This window comes from Peromyscus maniculatus, chromosome 6 (genome assembly GCF_049852395.1).
Source record: "Peromyscus maniculatus bairdii isolate BWxNUB_F1_BW_parent chromosome 6, HU_Pman_BW_mat_3.1, whole genome shotgun sequence".
In the NCBI taxonomy this organism is placed as follows: Eukaryota; Metazoa; Chordata; class Mammalia; order Rodentia; family Cricetidae; genus Peromyscus; species Peromyscus maniculatus.
This window is the reverse complement of record NC_134857.1, coordinates 126,570,392-126,590,349: the sequence shown is the minus strand read 5'-3', so window position 1 is coordinate 126,590,349 and position 19,958 is coordinate 126,570,392. Positions and strand designations below refer to the sequence as shown.

Genomic DNA, 19,958 nt, shown 5'->3' with positions numbered 1-19,958 from the left:
TCTGCCTCCTGAGTGCTAGAATCAAAGGAGTGTGCCATCATGCCTAGCTAACACTTGTAATGTTAGGAAAATTAACATGAAACAAATTTTGGCGTCAAATAGTAATTGTTAGTTTTATTTCTTGATACTTTAAAGTGTATTATTTGAATATGTGCAGTCAAATAAATGAGTTTTTGCATTAACTTTTTAGTTCTACAAATATTGTTTTAGAAATGTATTTTAGAAAATATGTTTCAGAAAATATATAGACATGACTTTATTCTAACACACTACTTTATGAGGATATTTTAATCATCATTTATTTTATTTTTTTGTACACAAGCTTCCTCTTCTTCAGACATACCTGGTAGGCAACTCCTTTTTAATAAAACAAATGTCTACTTTAAAACTTTCTGTTCAGTTGTTTGTAAGTTTTTATTATTCTCATAGTTTGATTTTATTATTTTGGCTTAATAAAATTTTTGGTAAGGAATGATTTAATTTTATGTTGGGTTTTTATAAGATCATACAGGTATTGTAGTCTTTGTATGGTACTTTATAGACAATAAATAGAACACCATGAAACAGAGAAGGTTGTAGTCAAGACTAGAAGATATGAATGTGTATCACTTAAGATTATCAAGGTTGATGAGTGGCTTTTGTAAAGATACAATGTTACAAATTTGAGTGAAACAATATTGTAGTTGTACATTGGTCCAGGAAGTGTATTTTCTGTTGGTTCTGTTTTCTAATATATTTGGACTGAAAGTGGTCCTTTAGTTGTACAGGTGTGATGGGGGAGATGAGATGCATCTACTTAGAGACTCCAGAGTTCAACATCTATAGCAGTGTTGTTGCATTTTCAGTAATAAAGCTACACATTCTGCACATGAGATGCTCTTGATAACATCTGGCAGTTAGACCTTGGCCTAGTGTGACTCACAGTGTGTCACAATAGATAAGCAGCTATCAAGTCTATCTAACAACGCCTTGTGGATTTGTTCAGTGTCGTCACTGAACATTCTTGTTCATTGTAGAGCTATGTGAATTGCATGAATAAAATGGCTCCATACTTGAAGTTTTAGTTAAATTTCCTCTTTAAAATGAGCTTTAATCTGACTTTCAAGTTGTGGCTTGCTTTCAAGTAATGTACGAAAACATCAGTGTGGGAGAAAAGAGTGATAAGAAATGAGTATATTTTTCTGTATTTGTGGAAATGCATGATTTTCCTTGGTTATGATAAAAGATAAATTAGATATGAAACTTTAGACTCAAAAATATAGGATAGATAGAATATTTTCTTTAATTTTGCCAAATACAAATAGACTAGATATTATACCTGTAATTCTTGCTTGATAATTGTTTTGTTACATGTAATTTTACTATATTAAAGTTAAACCCTGCCTTTTGATTAGACAGAAAAGAGGAGGTACTGTGGGATGTTCTGTATGCTGTGAATGTGTTGCTCTGATTGGTTGATAAATAAAACACTGATTGGCCAGTAGCCAGGCAGGAAGTATAGGTGGAACAAGGGGATGAGGAGAATTCTGGGAAGAGGAAGACTGAGTCAGGAGATGCCAGCCTGCAGTCCAGGGAGTAGCATGTAATGGCACAAGGTAAAGCCACGGAACACATGGCAACATATAGATGAACAGAAATAAGCTGAGTTTAAATGTAAGGGCTAGTCCATAGTAAGCCTGAGTTAATGGCCAAACAGTTTTAACTAATATAAGTGTCTGTGTGTTTACTTGGGGGACGTGAGTAGGAGAGATTTGTCCTGACTGCCAGCTGGCTGGGGCACAGGAAATTTTCCAGCTATAGACTTGCTTTCAAGTAATGTACAAAAACATCAGTATGGGAGGAAAGAGTGATAAGAAATGAGTATATTTTTCTGTATTTGTGGAAATGCATGAGACCTGTCTCTTGTTGCATCTTTCTTCATCCCTTGGAAAGGCGAATGATGAGAACAAACTCTGAGTGAACATATAGATTCCTTTGGTATGCTCTTCTAGAGTGTAACACGATAGACTCTAGATGACAAAAATTGAAGAGAAAATCATTTCATTTGGGTGATAAGTAAAATTGTAAATGAATAAATTGAGGTTTAGGTGTGCTCTCTTTTCTACCTAGTTTGCTCCATTATTAAACACTACAGAACAAAAGACACTTGCAGAAAACCCTTCCTTGAAGTGTTTTTCCTAAGGGTAGTTGTTAGACACTGTTTGAAGTTTTGCTGAAGGTTCCTGTGATCACACAGCTAGAGCTGCTAGTCTTGTTATGTACCAGGTTCCAAAAACTATCAGCCTATTGCTCTGGTTCGAATGGTTAAATTTCTGTATGGATTATATAGTGCACAGAAGAAAACTGAAGATTGAGAACCCCACAGTCCGTGCTCTATGACACATTGGATTGAGTGGGGTACAGTGTGTGAGTCTGCCTGTCTCCCCACCTCTCGTTTTGTTACCTATTAATATGTCAGCGGGTAGCAATGTTGGAAATAACAATAGGAAAACAGAACTGAAATCCACCCATATCTGAAAATAATAAAATCCAAGACAAATACATGCAGTTCTGGATTTTCTATTGCTTAAAAGATATAAAATATTTTATTTTGTCATTTTTAATTTGTAATATATATATGTATATGGCAGCTGTTTTATCAAGAGCTGATTATATTTGTCTTTGTATGTAAATAGTGCACGTATATACTAGTGATTCCATATTTGTACATATTGTATATGACAAATCATGTTTCAGGAACAGAGTCTTCCTCATGGTATTATACTAATAATACCATGTTATAACTAATGCATCCCTAATTCCAAAGGGAAATGCCTTTCTATGTTAAAGTGTTACTGAGACTTACTATTTTTAATCAGTATGTATTGTACATATTGATAATGGTTTTCCCACACAACTTTTCTGAGCTGTTTGCTTCCTCCAGTATGACTTGTCAGTGAACTCAAAATACTGATGAATACACGGAATATTTCCAATCACTTCTATTATCAGATCATCAAGAATACTGGGTAGCATCAGAGGTCTTTCTCCTAGCTCATCACCAAGAAAGGAGTTGTTTTTCAGCTCTGATCTTTGTCCTATACTCCCACTTCCCCTGCTGACCGATCAGTGCTGTTTACCTTCAGATCCGCTCACTGTAACATGGCAGGAGCTGGGCCAGGACACTCGGGCCGCTCTCCAGTTCTCTCCTTTCTCCAGTCAGCCTGAACTCAGGCAGGAATCGGGAGAGTTTACACCATAACTTGCACAAGTTCTATATATAAATGAGAATTAAAATATTTTTCAGAAGAAATTAGAGATGTATTTTCAGAATCACCAGTGTAGTTTCTCAGAAGTCACAGTTGAATGTTCCAACTTATTTTGTTTTTAATTTAACTTACAGCCATCATTTCCAAGTCATGGCCATGTGCAGACATCTCTATTCCATGCAAAAATAAAATAAATAAATCTTACTTATAAAACCAGCTTTCCTGAGCCTCGGATGAAGCTCAGTGGAGACCTGCCAGTTATATGCTCCTGGTTGGAGTCCTGGAGCACGCACAACAAACCACCCCTCCTCAGGTGCAGCCAGTACATTCACTTCCTGAAGATCATACTGCATCCCAAACCAGGATCCAAAACCTCTTGACTTTTCCAGTCCTGGAATGAATTAGGTCCCATGCTGATAATTAGGTGCAACAGTTGATTTACTGTTGTGGTACATGAGGATCCTAACTTTGAAAGTTAATTTTCTCTAATTTTTTAAATAGATTATTTTAGAAATACTGTATAATACAATTCTTAAAACCTAATAAAGTAATAGTCCCAGAAATGCATAAGCCAGAATTCTTTTTAAACAACTTTCTACCATTGATGCTTGTCATCATTGTATTAAAATGGCAAAACAGCTAGAATACCAAGCACCATTTTGGTTTTTGCTGGGCCACAGGCATACTATAGAAAAAGTGAGAAAGAATAATGCATACCACAAGATGCCTCAGTTTCCCACTGCTCATTCTAAATCTGTTTTGTTTTATTTTGGTTTTTGTTATGGTAGTTTTGTTGTTTGTTTGCTTGAGACAGAGTCCTCTCCCTGTAGACTAGATATGCCTGGGACTCACCGTGTAGCTCAGGCTGGTCTGAACGTACTACAGTGCACCTGCCTCAGCCTTCCCATGCTGGGATTGTAGACCTAATCAACCGTGTCTAGCATAACTGTGGCTTTAGTCCAGGCCATTCATTGTTTCTAGAGTCTTCCCCAGCATCTTACTGTTCCCGTGGCTTTCAGTCCTGTTCTCTAGCTGTTGCTGCTCCATTGAGTCAGACAGGGAAATATCAGGAATCTATTGAACAAAGAGAAATAGTAAAGGGATCTTGTAGGATCCAATTGTATTTTCATTTTTCACAGAAAACATAAGACTATATCAAAATCTTTAAAATGTTTACAATTATTTGTTTCTAAAACATGGAAATTTGTTTTAAAAACAAAAGCCCTTGTTAGTAGATTTGTGGGAGGAGTGTATAAACAGGGCATACTCTGAAATGACTCATCTTTAGTTAACAAATTTAACAATATAAACCACAGTGCTGTACAAATACAGCTATTACTAACCATTATGTTAACACCAGCTTTTGTTTGGCTTTATTTTCATGTAAATTTTAAATGAGACATTCAGATAATTTTCGATACAAGTTCAGAGCTAGTTTTTAAGTAGTTTGGATTGTTAGTGGTGTTTTGTTCCATTTGGGTTTTAGGGGTTTGTGGATCCTGTAGCTGTTAGTCTGTGCTTTCTCCTTTGCTCTCTGCTGGTAGAGACCACAGATGTAAAGCATAAATCCTGTATCGGGAACTGCCCTTCACCACAGCCAACTGTTCTCGAAACCTATAAACCAAGACATGTGAATATCCTCAGCTTGTGTTTCAGTCTCCGTTAATACCACTTCCAGCTTATTAACACTCACAACTTTGTCCTTGATTGATATCTTTTAAACGACTTTCGGATATGTTTCCTGGGGCCTGGTGTTACTAGGTTTGAAGTTAGCAGAGTAGTCCCTATGTAGAGTAGTATTTGAGGCTCTTGAGGTTGGAGACACTCAGTAGCTTCCTGTGCATGACATTGATGGACACACTTGTCCTTGCTTGTCCTGCGGTTGCTCACATAAGGATATATAGCCATATAACCACATGTCATGTGTCTTTTTTAACTTGATACAACCATTCTTACCAGACACCATCTATATTCTTTTTCTTTTTTTTTTTTTTTTTTTTCCAGTGAAAGAATTTCTAGCCAAAGCCAAAGAAGACTTTCTGAGGAAATGGGAGAACCCTCCCCCGGTAAGGAAACTGTGTTTTCTATGATTGGCAGTACCTATGTTAAGTGAAATCACAATTCTTGTTTACTTATGCTACTCCAGAAAGCTTAGTTTTTTATTGTTGTTAGTAAACATATACTATGGTGGAAATTCCATCCTAATGCTATGATGTCATTTATTAATCGATAATCCTATAGATAGATACCTCCGTTGAAGAAGCTACCCACTTCTTGTAGAATCCCTAAAGGGCAGATAGGTGATGGTTGTTGTCTTGTTTCTTGGCACAGTCCTGGGAATCAAACAGAGGGTCTCATGTATCCTAGGCAAGTTCTTTACCACCAAGCTGTATGCCAAAACTGTTCTTAAATTTTGATACTAATTCCAAATTGCATGATATAAGCTCAATATTTTCTGAAATACTAACTTTTGGTTACGCAAGTTGTCACATGAAATATTAGAAAGGGAGCAAGGGAGAAGGCATCCTTTTATTATATGAAGAAAAGCAATGATCAAACATAAAGAGATGTCCTGTTGTACACTGTTTGTTCCCACTAATTGAGGATGGCTGTATTAACCATTGCAACCCACCTTTGTCAATAAAATGAAAAGTTAGATGTAAAACCACAGCGATAATTCAATCAGAATTATGAAGACTTTTTCTTCTTTGAGTTCCCACAAATGTGAAAAGAACAATGTCATAACAATTTTGTAAGCAAGATCTACTGTTGTTTTCCTTCTGTAATGACACAACTAGAAACTAGGCTGTATCTCTAAAGCACCATTTCCTTTGCTGTGGAGACACAGTTACTGTGGTGCACTCCTGCAGCTGTCCAGACCTGTCACTGTAGACGAGCCACACCACATCAGGTTTGCTCAAGCTAAACACTGCAGATGGAGCCTCGAAAATACTCTTCCGAGGTTTTCATGAGTGTCTTCATGATGAAACTATTAAATACATGGGTCAGCAATTACTACTTGTTGCTAGCACATAATTTGTTCCTGGTAATTTTCGTTTTATTGTGGCAGCAACAAATTGAATGGATTGATGCCTCTAATTCTTTGCTTCTATGCACTAGTCAGAGCCAAACAAAGATGTTTGCTTATAACAAAACAGCTATTCAAGGAGGAGAAGGATCTGGTTACTGTTCTGAGACTTGAGCTTTGCTTCTTTGTGGGAGGAAGACTCCTCTCCTTCCTGATGCAGGTGATGCTAGGTTATTCCAGCATCAGAAGAAAGCCTGGGACTGCACAGTTCTGAGGATACTGCCTGGTTCTGTGGCTCTTCCCTCAGGCTGTTATCTAGCTTTACAGCTGCTCTATAGTTCACTGGCTCTTATTTCTGTGGCTGATGTCTGGTTGTTGGGCTAGCATCTCATTCTGTAACTACATATAAAGATACAAAGAATGCCACTTTCCCTGAGGCGTGAAAACTGATCTCTCAGTTTGCATTTTATACAACTATTTCCAGTGTTCTGTGACCATATTCATTGTTTGACTGTGGGTTTGTAATTCTTAAAATGTACAAGTAGTTCATTAGCTGTGTTAGGAAATTACAGTGGAATTGAAATATGAACATTTATGTTTTAGTCAAGGCTTTTATTTACTTCATTATTTTTATACTCCATTTTAAAAAATTATTCTCTTATTATTGGACTTTTGTTATTCCAAGAAGAATATAGAATGAATAACCTGAAATATGAAGAGTGTGTATATGTGTTATTTCTACATGGATAAGCTACAAATTAAATTATCCACTACGATTATATGACACTGAGTGATAATAATTGTAGTCCTGTGGGAATTTCTAACTTAAAAGTTTATTGGTTTTTTTATGCTTGTATAGAGTAATGCCGGCCTTGAAGATTTTGAGAGGAAAAAAACTCTTGGGACGGGCTCCTTCGGAAGAGTCATGCTCGTGAAGCACAAAGCCACCGAGCAGTACTACGCCATGAAGATCCTGGACAAGCAGAAGGTGGGCGTCCTGAGCCTAGTTGCTGTTTGCACCACAGATGACACTGGAGCTTGCTGTTTGCATTTTATTACTTCCTGTGACTGTGTGATGTGTGGTCCCTGGAGGCTTTAGTCTAGGGAACATGTCATTGCTGTGTCCATTGAGAACACATATCATGCCCCTAACAAAATAGAGATTTCCATGTGTGCAGAGCAAACACCTCTTACACTGCATCCACAGACCGATGAACAGAGACGTGGTGACTTCAGTTCATGTCCCATTTTAGTTTATAGCAGAAGCTTCCATACTTGACATAACTGGGTTTGGTCAATGTAAAATATCACTTAAGTCATGGAAAAACTATAAAGCCTATGTTCTGTATAAAACGACTTCTAATTGTTTCTCTATCAACAGAATAAACCAGGGTATCTGAAGTATTTAATACATTAAATAGTAAGCATTTTTTTGTTTGCCTAGCAATAACTAACAATTTAAGGAAAGACATGGGTAGATGTTGCTCCATGTTACTTAGTTGTTAGCTGACAGAGACTGGCTTCTTGGTGTCCTGGGATCCAGGAAACTGATGGCAGCATCGTGGGGCCGTAGCAGGAGACAGACGGGATGGAGTAACTGTCCTGTGGGACTAGATTGCCAGGGGACAGATGTGGCAAGGTAACTTGCTCTTAATAGGCTCCTAATAAAGAAGCTGGACTTGTAACCCTACATTACCTAATAGCTACATTTTAAGAAATAAAAAGTAGTTGAAATTAATTTTGAAGTCTAATTTATTTAATAGCCCAGTGTTTAGTGCTTAACAAATATAAAATTATTGTGGTTCATACTAAGTTTTCAAAATCTGTTCTTTTACATTTCGATTAGCCACATTTTAAATGTTAAATAACCACACTTTGGGCACAATAGCACCAGGCTGTTCCAACCTTCATTTTACTGGAAACCCAGTAAATCTGTCACACGAAAAGGAGATAAAGGCTTAAGTGCCTCTAAAATTAAAGATCCTAATACATACTTTTATTTGAACATCTCTGGCAGCTGCCCTCATTCACGATTTTCTAACCATTCTTCTTGAAGCAATAGTTTCACTAACTCGCTTCCTGTTGATTCTAACCCCACGGTTTCACTGTTCCTTAGCCATCCCCTGCCTCTCACTGCTCTTACTGCATGTTTCTGACAAGGGTCACTCATCCGATAACCACATCACCAACTCCAGTGGACTCTGCTCCTCTTATTTGTTTTTTTTGTTTGTTTGTTTGTTTGGTTGGTTGGTTGGTTGGTTTTTTGGTTTTTTTTGTTTTTGTTTTTTTTCTTTGTTTTTTTTTTTTGAGCGTGTGAGTGGGATAGCCTTTCCTCCTAGCATGGCCGTGCCTCAAGCGTCTGAAAATCCCACTCTCCTGACCCTGCCCTATTTCCATGGGTCTTCCTTTTGTTTCTTTCCTGTTTCATTTTGTTTCTCTATGATCTTTAAGGACTCCTTGTCTCTAAGCTCTAGGCTCTGGCTCACTCACTCTCTCACTTACCTTCCAACCCACCCCCATTGGTTCTTTCAGATTTTCTCCACATAGGTTCTTATCCACCAACCTCAACTCTTTCTCAGGCTGTTCCTGTGCTGTACGGTCTGAGCATTGAGCTTTTCCACATCATTTAATTCCTGTCTTCATTCGGTAGATGAGGTTAATGGATCTGGAAGGGGGTTAGCAACTCACTTGCTCATGCTGGCAACAAAAAGACAAAGGCTTCGGTTTCCTCTTGTATTTGTAAACCTGCCATTACAGTGTTTATTAAATGCTGTCAGGATAGCTTCTAAGATTATGTCATCTTTCTGAAGAATTTATGAAGTTCTTTACTTCAAAAATATCGAGAAGATGGTGATATTTACCATCTTAAAATATTTGGAAAGACATTTTTAGCTTCCAGAAACCTGTTAAGTAATTACCAAGGTGGCTACCTCATGGATAAGTCATGGTAATGGATATTTCACAGAAGAATAACTTAGAGTTTGATGTGCTTTCTGTTACTGTAGAATACTGGGTGTTACATAAATTGGAGTGAAAGATGGTATATTCTGATTTTTTTATTTAATTTGCTTGAAATAAGTAATAAAATAACAGACCATAATAACTCGTTTTGTCAGTAAGTTCATACAAATCATTCAGTTAGGTAAGCTTAGCTTCTCCAGTCTTAGTGTACAAGGCAGGGGGAATCAATACAGAAACTAAAGAGATCCCATTACTACAGTGTATCAGATATTGCTAGGATATATATAAACAGGAGCACAGGCAAACATACATACATATATGCAAATATATATATATGCACATATACACACAAGTAACAGCTATGCACCTGTTGTATCAGCGAGTCTTCACAACTCCCTAACCCATCTCAATTTCTCCAGTATCTGACAACTAGTAAGTTAAGCTGATATGTTGGCCAAGGTTTGTCTGACTTCTGTGCCTGTGCCTGTGTATATTCCTTATACATTTTCCCTTCAAAACACACCTTGTCCCCAGGATCTTTTCTTCCAGTCCCTTCTCTGATGCTCAGTTAACGCTAGCCAGTCTTTAGAGTAACACCATGATTTCCATGACGCCAGACTTTGACTTCTACTCTTCTTCCTCTAACCATAGCTTTCTTACTGTCCCATAGCATTTCTCTGACTCATCTGAAAGGTTTTGACATTTATTAAAGGCAGACAGAGCTCAGCTTGTCCCTCCTCCTTCCTGACCTGTCAGAATTGAGTCTCTTTCCTCATGCTGTCCATACATGGTCTATACCTACGTCTCTGGCTTGAAGCGACTCTGAAAAGGATACAGTGATTTCCTGGGGGGTGGGGGTGGGGGGCTCTACAGCCTGTCTCGTTTATTACTAACTCCTCTAATGTTTTACTGGAGAGCCAGCTGGTGATCTGCCAGTGCTTTTACACCAATGTATTTAAGCTAACATGTATATTAAAAGTAAATATAAATTTTATATGAATTTTGAAGATAAAATGTGATTTATTGTGGTAATTATGCACTACCTGATTCTATAACTAGTTAATACGTGAACAGTAATGACCAAACAGCTTCATTGTATGGACTTTAAAGAGTTGAACTAGCATTCCAAGAACCCCAAAGCTACTTGAAGGTCTAGGCTGGAACACAGATCTTGGGATTCCCAGTCAGTTATTCTTTGCTTGGTAGTGTCCACTCCCATTCTTACAGAGGGTGTCAGTCTCTGTATGGTGTCAGTACCTTCTTCTTCAAGTCCAGGCGACTGATGTCTGTGACCGCCTCACCATGGTAGTAGAAATCCCTGCCACTGATATACTCATTCATTCTGTCCACCTCCCTAAGACCATCTGTTGTATGGCCAATCTGGAGTGTTTGATGAATCCCAAGTAGTGTTTGTTATAAAGATCATATTTCTTCCATATTCTGATCTATGGCTATATAAATTGAATTTTTAGATTTTAACTCTATTTCTTCAAGTACAGTTTGAACAGCTTGTCTTCTTTTGCCCATTGTTACTTTTGCAGTTTTTTTACTTTTCCTTCATCTTTAATTTCCTGCTACTGACCGAGGTGATAAGTGATTTGATCATGCCATTAGCAGCAAACATTTTCACATAGTAACATTTAAAGCAGTCTTACAGGTCTATTTCCGTTCCCATTTAAATTTTGTTTCTTAACTTGATTTATAGCTGACTTTTTGGGGAGGGGCAGTAGTATCTCACTGTATAGCCTAGGCTAGCCTTGAGCTTAATGGTAGTCTTGATATTGGGATAACGGACATGCATCACTGCAACTGGAACACTGACCTTCTGAAGACCAAGGCTAGAATTCTCTGTTAGGCTGGAAATGTTTGACTCTTATCAGCCTGATTGATTAATTTGTTTATTGAAGTCTAGTAATTCTGCTTATCCATTATAAGTAGACTTTTTCTTTAAAATGATAATAGCTTTTAAAATTGTTTGAATACACTAAAGTGTATCTGTTTTTCACTCTAGGTGGTTAAGCTGAAGCAGATAGAGCATACTTTGAATGAGAAACGAATACTGCAGGCGGTGGAGTTTCCCTTTCTTGTCCGTCTGGAGTATTCTTTTAAGGTTAGTTGCACTGCTGTCTCAGGAAGATATTTTCAATCAAATATGTACCTTTTGACATAGGAAACTGTAATAGAATTCTAGTTAAGTGATAAAACTAGACAGTGAAAATGGACAGAAAAGAAATGCCATTAGGTGTTTTGTTATTAGTCCCCTTGTGCTCATTGTGGACATTGGGGGGGTTCTGCTTCTCCCTGGAGCAGCTGTTGATGACGACCTGTGTGATTTTTCATGGGAAGGCAACCAAAGCAGATGTTACAGTGATGCAGAAACAGACATCTTACTAGTCAGTCTTACACTCCACTCAAATGAAGATACTGAACACACTTTCTACATCGCTGAGACCCTTCATATTATGAACTGGATGTTTTTCTTCACCTAGTAATTTGTATTCTGGACTTCAGTGGGTTTTGTTTTTTGCTATTGTTATTTTACAACAGGGAGGGCAGCCTCTGTGTAGTGCTCATGAGTCAGATAAAGTGGAAAGGTTGATCCTTAAAATCTAAGCCTCCTTGGTTCTTTGGAATGATGGATAGCTTGACATCTCTGCACTGCTGAATCATAGGCAGCATTTTGGTTTTGCTTAGTCTTTTGTTCTATAAATCTAATAAAGCACTATATGCTTAAAATATTAAAACCATCCATCTTGCAAATGTAAGATGTCAATATTCTTATTAGCTTTTCCAAATTGTTTTTTAACTTTGTTATTCCTTTGCATGTACTTTGCTAGTCTGTCATTGCTACAGTAGTCCATTGTTCAAAAGGTAAATGTTCTCTGCAAGAGCAGGAACAGCCAAAGTCTTGGGCTTCCTTGTGACTGGAATACTAAGGGAGTAGAGATGGGTGTGGAAAACCCAGAGCACATTTTATTTAGTACCTTTCCCCTCAGTTTTTTTTGGTCTGTCAATGGACTTGACTTTGCCCTTTCTAATTTAACATGGTGTCATCTCAAAATGTTTTTTACCCAGATTTTACAATTGTTACTAATTTGTTATTTGTTCATAGGATAATTCTAATTTATACATGGTTATGGAATATGTCCCTGGGGGTGAAATGTTTTCTCATCTAAGAAGAATTGGAAGGTTCAGGTAACTGCTGCTCCTGTCTTCTTTCCTTGAGTCTTCACTTGCTTGTGTTTACTTTAAATCAGAATACACTTGATCTCATTAACCCCTATTTTATCCATAGAAAGTTTTAGGTAGAAACAATAGGAGGCCATACCACATATGAGCTTTAAAACCAAATGAGAACACTATGAAACCAATTTAAATATTCTACCACTGGTAACTATTATGAGATGGTTTGAAGAATTTCCAAAAAAATACAAATATTAAATTTTAAAATACCAGCATGTATTGAACAAATAATAGTATTTGAGACATAATAACAATATATGCCATATGATTTAATTATTTAATGACAGTATCATTTACTGGAGAAATTTGAATAAAAGTGAATATGAGGAAGGAGATGTAAAAATAATAGTGATAAGGCACTCAGGAGGCAGAGGCAGATGAATTTCTATGAGTTCGAGGCCAGCCTAGTCTACAGAGTGAGTTTCAGGACAGCCAGGGCTACACAGAGAAACCCTGTCTCAAAAAACCTAAACAAACAAACAATTAAATAAATGTTGCATCCTGATATATTATAAAGTCTTTTATAATATAATTAAAGCTTTTTTATGTTGAGTTTCTTAAATATATACACAATTTAAGGGGTTTGCCATGTACTAGGTTATTACTAACACAGCTTTTCTGGGAGTGTACAAGGCTCATAGCTACTAGTATACATTAGTAATCCTTCATAAAACGAATCTAAAATTAAGACCATAACCAGTTTCACTCAGTATTCAGAATTCAGTGAAAACTTAAGTGTGAGTTCCCCTTGGACTGATGACTCATAATAAGATGATCATAGAGTTGGGTTATCACAAGAGAATAACAGATAGACAGCCAATCTTTGAGTTGCCTGAGGCCTAAGCCAAGATTTCATTTATTGATCTTCAGTGTAAGGTGAACCTAATATGTATAGAGACTGTGTAATGAAAAGTGGCTTCTATTTGTTTTTGATAATTTCATTTTACTTCCTGTTTCATCTCTTTCCTATCCCCCCTGTCTAAGTAGGCCCAGAGTCCTCATGTTCCCCTGTTCATATCCCATGCTTACACTAAAATGTCTTACCCAAACCTGTCCTCAAACACATTGCCTCCTTTTCTGCAACCACTTTTATCTTTGACTGCAGCTACCCACATCTGTTCCTTTAACACCCCCACATAATGCTGTAAAGAAAGCAAGTTGATCGAAATAATTCAGTGGGATGTTATCTTTCCTGAACTCTCACAGTTGCTGTATGTGAACTCTAAGACCCAGGGAATGCCAGAGGATTTAAGTAATTGCTCAGTGTGGCTTTTCATCAGTCTAGTCGATCACTTGAGTCTTAACTTCACTGATGTCTACACTAAAGCTGCTTTAATTTTAGATTACAGATCAATATACTCTATTTCTTCTACCAAACGTCAGCTTGGGTAAACAATTAAATGGGATACTAAGCAGATCTCATACTTACACATGAGGAGAAAAATATAAAGGACCTTCCAGATGAAATTCTCATAGCTTCTGAGGTTACATGCCCTCAGACCAGGAGGAGTCTCCTATATCTGCTCCAGAGCCTCCCTCATTCTTTACTACAGTGTTTGGACCTGGCTGAAACTGAAGGGGAGTATAAAATATGCTGCTAAGAGTGGTTTATCATCTTCCTGAAGTCAACAGTACTTACTGAGCTTCTGAAGTGAATGAGGCATGGACCTGGGGAATGTGATGATGGCCTTAAAGAGCACCATGTGTCAAATTCTTTCTAGATAGTTTTGGTTCTGGCCATCCATTGAGGGAAATCATATTAATAGTTGAGGTTGTTCATCAGAGACCCAAATTTGAAAGTCATTAAAGTCAAGCAAATTAGCAAACATTCAATGAATGTACTAAAACAGGAACTGGAAATTCAGATTAGAAATTGGTACACCATTTTCAAATAATACTCAGATTGTAGCATGAAAATTACACGAATTTGTCAAAGTTAGAGCAGTTTATAGATATATGGCCTGTGTATAAGAACCTCACCTGGTTTTTACAAACATATAAATTGTATGTATGTGACTATAAACATACCTAGTACAAGATTTGGAAATACACTTGACAAGATGGCCTATGGATTTCTAGATGTGATTGTGTGTGCTCCTCTTAATCTGTACTTTTATATCATGCCTTTTCTCTGGTGAGTGTATGTCAGCCATTTTTGTAGCAGGAACTACTTCAGAATAGATGAAACAATTTTCATCTTTAGATAAATACAATTAAGAGATTCTATATAATGAAATTCTTTTTTGTTTGTTTGTTTTTTGTTTTGGTTTTTTGAGACAGGGTTTCTCTATGTAGTTTTGGTCCCTATCCTGGATCTCACTCTGTAGCCCAGGCTGGCCTCAAACTCACAGACATCCACCTGGCTCTGCCTCCTGAGTGCTGGGATTAAAGGCCTGCGCCACCACCACCTGGCTATAATGAAATTCTTTAGGCCCTTGAAATGTCTGAGAAAGAAAATGAAGCCTATAAGCTGGTAACTGTAGTGGTGGCTCTTACAGACTGTTGAATGGGCACATTTGCTTTTCCATCCCTCTCAGGCCAGCTGTAATTATATTGGCATCACCAACTCCGTGTAGGCAGTGATGATTTGAAATAAGATGACCATTTTAAGGTTATATTTTCCTCAATATGAAGTAAGATCTGAGTGTATCCTGTATTTACAATTATATAAAGGAAATATGTCCCGTAAATGTGCAGCAATGTTATTTGAAGGCATAGATATTTGTAAAATGATGAGTTAGCTCTTCACCAACATTTGAGTGAAAAACACCTCGCCCCAAATGCCTCCACCCCATTCGCATTTAGCGTACAATCTACTAGCATTGGTAGCATTTAGTGAGCATTCATTACCGTTTTACAGAAAACCATGGTTTTTCTCTTTTCCAGTGAACCCCATGCTCGTTTCTATGCAGCTCAGATTGTGCTAACGTTTGAGTACCTCCACTCCCTCGACCTCATCTACAGAGATCTCAAGCCTGAAAACCTCCTAATTGACCACCAGGGTTACATCCAGGTAGGATTTGAATAGATCGCTTGTGCATATTTAGGAAGCACTGGGAACAGCCTCACACATTTTGCCTCAGTTGTTAATGTTTAATATTTTTTGTTGTTTGAGGGAAAAAATTGTCTCTATCTAAAATGCTTAACGTATTCATAATTCTGCCATTGTGGAGAAGTAATTATCACGTCATGGAGGAGCCTGTTTATATCTCCTAAAATCAGATTCCTGCTAAAAGAAACAATAATAGCTAAACGTGGGAGTAGTAACGAATGCCAGGAAGCCCTATATGTACAGACAGGTTGAGCAACCCTCACTCAGAAAATCCAAATAAAGAAGATTGCGGTGTGAACCCTTCCTCCGGTGACTTCACATTCTGAGTACAGTCAAAGCGCATGTGCACTGAAGACAGTGTTTGGAGTCCCTTCTGGCGGGGACTAAGGTGCTTCAGAAAGGTCAAGTTTTGTGTCTGGGTTCTCACCAGCATCTCACTGGACATTTGGAAATATTAAAAAACCTGGAAAAACGCAAACCCTTTTGGTCCCAAGTATTTTGGATAAGGGATACACAAGCTGTATTGCCTCTTTTAATACTACCCTGTAAATTATAAATACTCTTGTTGTCATGATTTTAAAGCTAAAAAGACTCAGTCATGGCCAGGTACGCAGCTGGAAATGGAAGAATTAGAATTTTAACCCAGACAGTTGAGTTCCGAGTCCAGGCCCTTTTACCACTCACATCTGGTGCAGGATGAGACCTAACTGCAGAATGCAGTTGGTGGCTGTGTCTCCTCCAGTCTTTCAGTAGCACAGGCCCCGGCTGTCTGTGGCTCCCGTGGCAGAGGAGTGCTGCAGAGCCCTCCCCGATGCCGGTCCACTGCCGGGCCGGAAACACGTTGGACTTGAGGGATATTATCATCAGCGCTTACTTTGTAGTAAAACTGTTGCTTTTACCCTTCATTTTCACTTTTTAAATTACATACATCTAGGATCTGTCACCCTAGATTTGTTTATTTGTTTTGAGAAGGGTTTCTAGCTTCACTGTTCTGATCTTCATTCACTAAATAGTTGCCTTCATGAGTTACTGTCAATCACATTGACTTTTTTTTTTCGTGGTATTTATTTTAATTCTGAAATTTTAACTTTGAATTTCAGTATAGGTCCTCTCTTCTCTGTCCAGTGATCACTTAACATGATTCTGTTTCCTGTTATAGGTCACAGACTTCGGGTTCGCCAAAAGAGTCAAGGGCAGGACTTGGACATTGTGCGGCACCCCAGAGTACCTGGCCCCAGAGATCATCCTGAGCAAGGTACAGGGTGCTGTTGGCATACACAGAGGCAGAGCTCTGTGGACTTCTGATAAAACAGTTCCTTGGCAGGAGCTGGAGGTCTTTTACGTTACGAATTTAAGTCTACCAGTGCGTGATTCCTAGACAGCAATCCATCTAGAGCTTATCATAGACTTCTAATTTGTGTTAGTTTTGACTCTGGGTCCTAGAGAAGCAGAGGAATGACCTAACCTGCAGACTCTGGCTTTGAAGCCCCCAGTTAGGACCCTTCCCGAGCAGGCCAGTGCAGGAGGCTTTTCCCGGGTTCCTCCAAGACAGGTCAGCTGTCAGCTCTTCATTTCAGCTTATCACCTAAGTGAAGGGAATGCTGTTTCTAATTTTAGTGTAATAATAGTAATTCAGCGATTAAACCCTACTAGCCTTGCTGAAGCCTGGCCTACTTTCCAAGTGGTAGACAGTGGTGCTAATACATTTACATTTAAGGTAAAAAATGTAGCCACACTTAAAGGAATGTTTCCATTTTTCCCTTTCTTCTCTGCATGGAGAAAGTGTGAAAAGACTGGACCCAGAAAGACTGGGCCCAGAAAGGAGGGGTGAGGAGAGAGTGGCCCAGGCCTAAAGGCCAGCAGAGACGATGTGGAGTCAAATGAGGAATTAAAAACAGCCTCCTTGCTGTCGTTCCTAAGTTTACCTCCTAGCCCCCCCACAGTCTAATTCATCTTTAAAAATTAAATATCATTGCTGGTAACTTTACACATCTCTTCCTTTCCTGCATTTACAAATAATATGACCACAAAATCAGTGTGAGAATTTGTACAGGTGACATAGTAAACTGTGAAATGCTCATTGCACAAAATTTGGAGATTATAGAAAAATGAAGAAACACCAAAATCCTGTAATCCTACCACCCCAAGGCAGTCTTTAAGGAAAGGCGTTTTGTATGTTTTTCTAAGCATGTGTCCTAGTTGAAATCATGGTGAATGTATAGTTTGTGTATGGATTTTTTACACTAACACACATGGGCATGTGTGCAAATGTACCATAAAGTAGTCACTCTTCTGTTGTTGACTATTTACAGACCTGTTGTTTGGTTGTTTGCAGAGTTTTCTGAGATTTTGTATATAGTAGAGTTTTTCTGTATTTTCAGAAGAGGAATTGCTGAGTCAGAGGGTATGAATGTGTTTAAGCCTCTTGATAGACTTTTCCAAGTTGCTTTCTGAAAAGATTGCAGCATTTTATACACTTACCAGGAGTATGTGGTAGTACCTGTTTTGCCATATTCTTTCCAGGACTTAAGAGTATTTGCTAATTTAAAAGACAATAAATGATATTGTTTTATTTGATTATGAGTTATATTTTTAAATATGTAATTACCTCTTAGTATTTCTTTGTATATGTATATAAGTTAAATTTCAAGTATATATCCTTGCCTGTTATCTATGTATAGTGTTTTACTTAATGATTTTTAAATTCTCTGTCCCAAGAGTGTTACCTGTAGCTGAGGGATGTGTTTACTGTAAACACTCTATAGAATGTAAAACAGAAGTGAAAGTGAGCAGTTGATCCCATTCCTGTTAGGAAGATGCCGTCCGCTTATAACAGATCTCCTTTCAAATATATAATCAGAGGAAAGAAGGAAGTCTCCCTGTTGTATTGTATTATATTTCACCTGATGTACCTTACCTGATGATTAGAAAGCTAAGTGATTTGTAAAGCTAGCTTCTTGACAGAACGGTGGAACATGGACCTGTTGTTTTTCCCCACATAATCTTTAGTCGATGCAGACCATGACTGATAGCAAACTTTATATAAATGTATTGATGCAGACATTATCAATAGGTATCCTCTTACAAAGTGTTTTGCTTGATATAAAAAATACCAGATGAAATAGATCAGAACCTTTGGGTTGTATTTGGCTTACCATGTACTTTGAAACATGCCTTTTCTTTTGGTATGCTGCTCACAAAACCCTCTGCATGTGTTTTCCTTCCTGTACCTTCAGGAGAGGAGACACAGACACACAAAGAGCAAACCACATACACTTGAGGTTAATACCGATTAGAGGGCACTGAAATGTTAAGTTTTCGAAAGATACTGAAGTAGACATGATTATCTCAAGCATTTTCACCTTTCCAGATCCAAGAATACAAGCTGCTCTGAAGTCAGCTTCATCATTTATTGTTCCCATAATCCAAGTGTGTCTTAGAATTGTTTATCTTTCTAGCTCTGCTGTTACAAACCTAATGCATAGGTCGTGGCGGCCTAGGATGGGCCTCCAGAGGTAACTTGGTCTACTTCCCTTTCTGCTGTTGAATTGCAGCAAACGTCTCCCACTGGAACAGAAGAGGTTTTACTTTCAGTGTTATTTTCAGTGATTTTAGGAATAAAATTGAATAGTCCTTCCCAATATCAGACTCCAGTATCTGGAAATTGTTTGCTTCATTTAATTAAACCTGTCCTGGTAGGTTTTGTTCATTTCTGATTTTCCATTTTTCACAGCTGCTAACAACTGCTGCAGTTGTGTTCGTACATTTCCTGATCGTTTGGAAAGTACTTGTCTCCTCTGTTTGCCCCTGGGTAACTTATGTGGTGATTAGCCCTGCTACTGCTTTGTTTCAGGGCTACAATAAGGCGGTGGACTGGTGGGCCTTGGGAGTGCTGATCTATGAGATGGCTGCTGGCTACCCCCCATTCTTTGCAGACCAACCAATTCAGATTTATGAGAAGATCGTTTCTGGAAAGGTAAGTGATAGGTCTCATTCTTCCGATCTTCCTCATTATCTGTGTGTAGTTTAAAGGTGGCAGACTAGAACCATAGCATGCTGTATGACCCTAAACCAGGGGACTAGAAATACTCAGTACTGCTGCTCTAGATGATGAGCTGCTCTACAAACACATCAACAAGGTCATGTACAGCAGCTTCCATTTTCAGAATGTTGGTTTTGTTGATTAAAAAAACAGTGTGATATTCCTGTAAATCAGAATTATGATCTACTGTGGATTAGTACTTGGAAAGCAGTTTTAGGGACTGGTTTTATGTAACTACTCCAAAAACAGACTTCTTATTTGAATTCCATCAAAATTAGGAGTAAAAATAAAATGGGTGCCCTTTTCCAAGAATTCACAGAATTGATTTTAACAGAATTGCTTATGCTTAATGTGATTATAATTGAGACTTTTAGCAAGTAGGAA

General features: G+C 38.0%; 1 protein-coding gene across 6 annotated transcripts in view; it reads left to right on the top strand.

Moving 5' to 3' along the window:
* Prkacb (protein kinase cAMP-activated catalytic subunit beta) overlaps positions 1-19,958 on the top strand; it is a 92,619-nt gene that overhangs the window by 55,537 nt on the left and 17,124 nt on the right. For all 6 annotated transcript variants that reach the window (XM_006984721.4, XM_076575171.1, XM_006984720.4 and 3 more), the window contains exons 2-8: positions 5,253-5,314; positions 7,136-7,264; positions 11,249-11,347; positions 12,350-12,432; positions 15,367-15,493; positions 16,692-16,787; positions 19,386-19,508. In XM_006984721.4, coding sequence (XP_006984783.1) covers positions 5,253-5,314; positions 7,136-7,264; positions 11,249-11,347; positions 12,350-12,432; positions 15,367-15,493; positions 16,692-16,787; positions 19,386-19,508 — 719 coding nt within the window. The remainder of the gene's footprint in view (positions 1-5,252; positions 5,315-7,135; positions 7,265-11,248; positions 11,348-12,349; positions 12,433-15,366; positions 15,494-16,691; positions 16,788-19,385; positions 19,509-19,958) is intronic.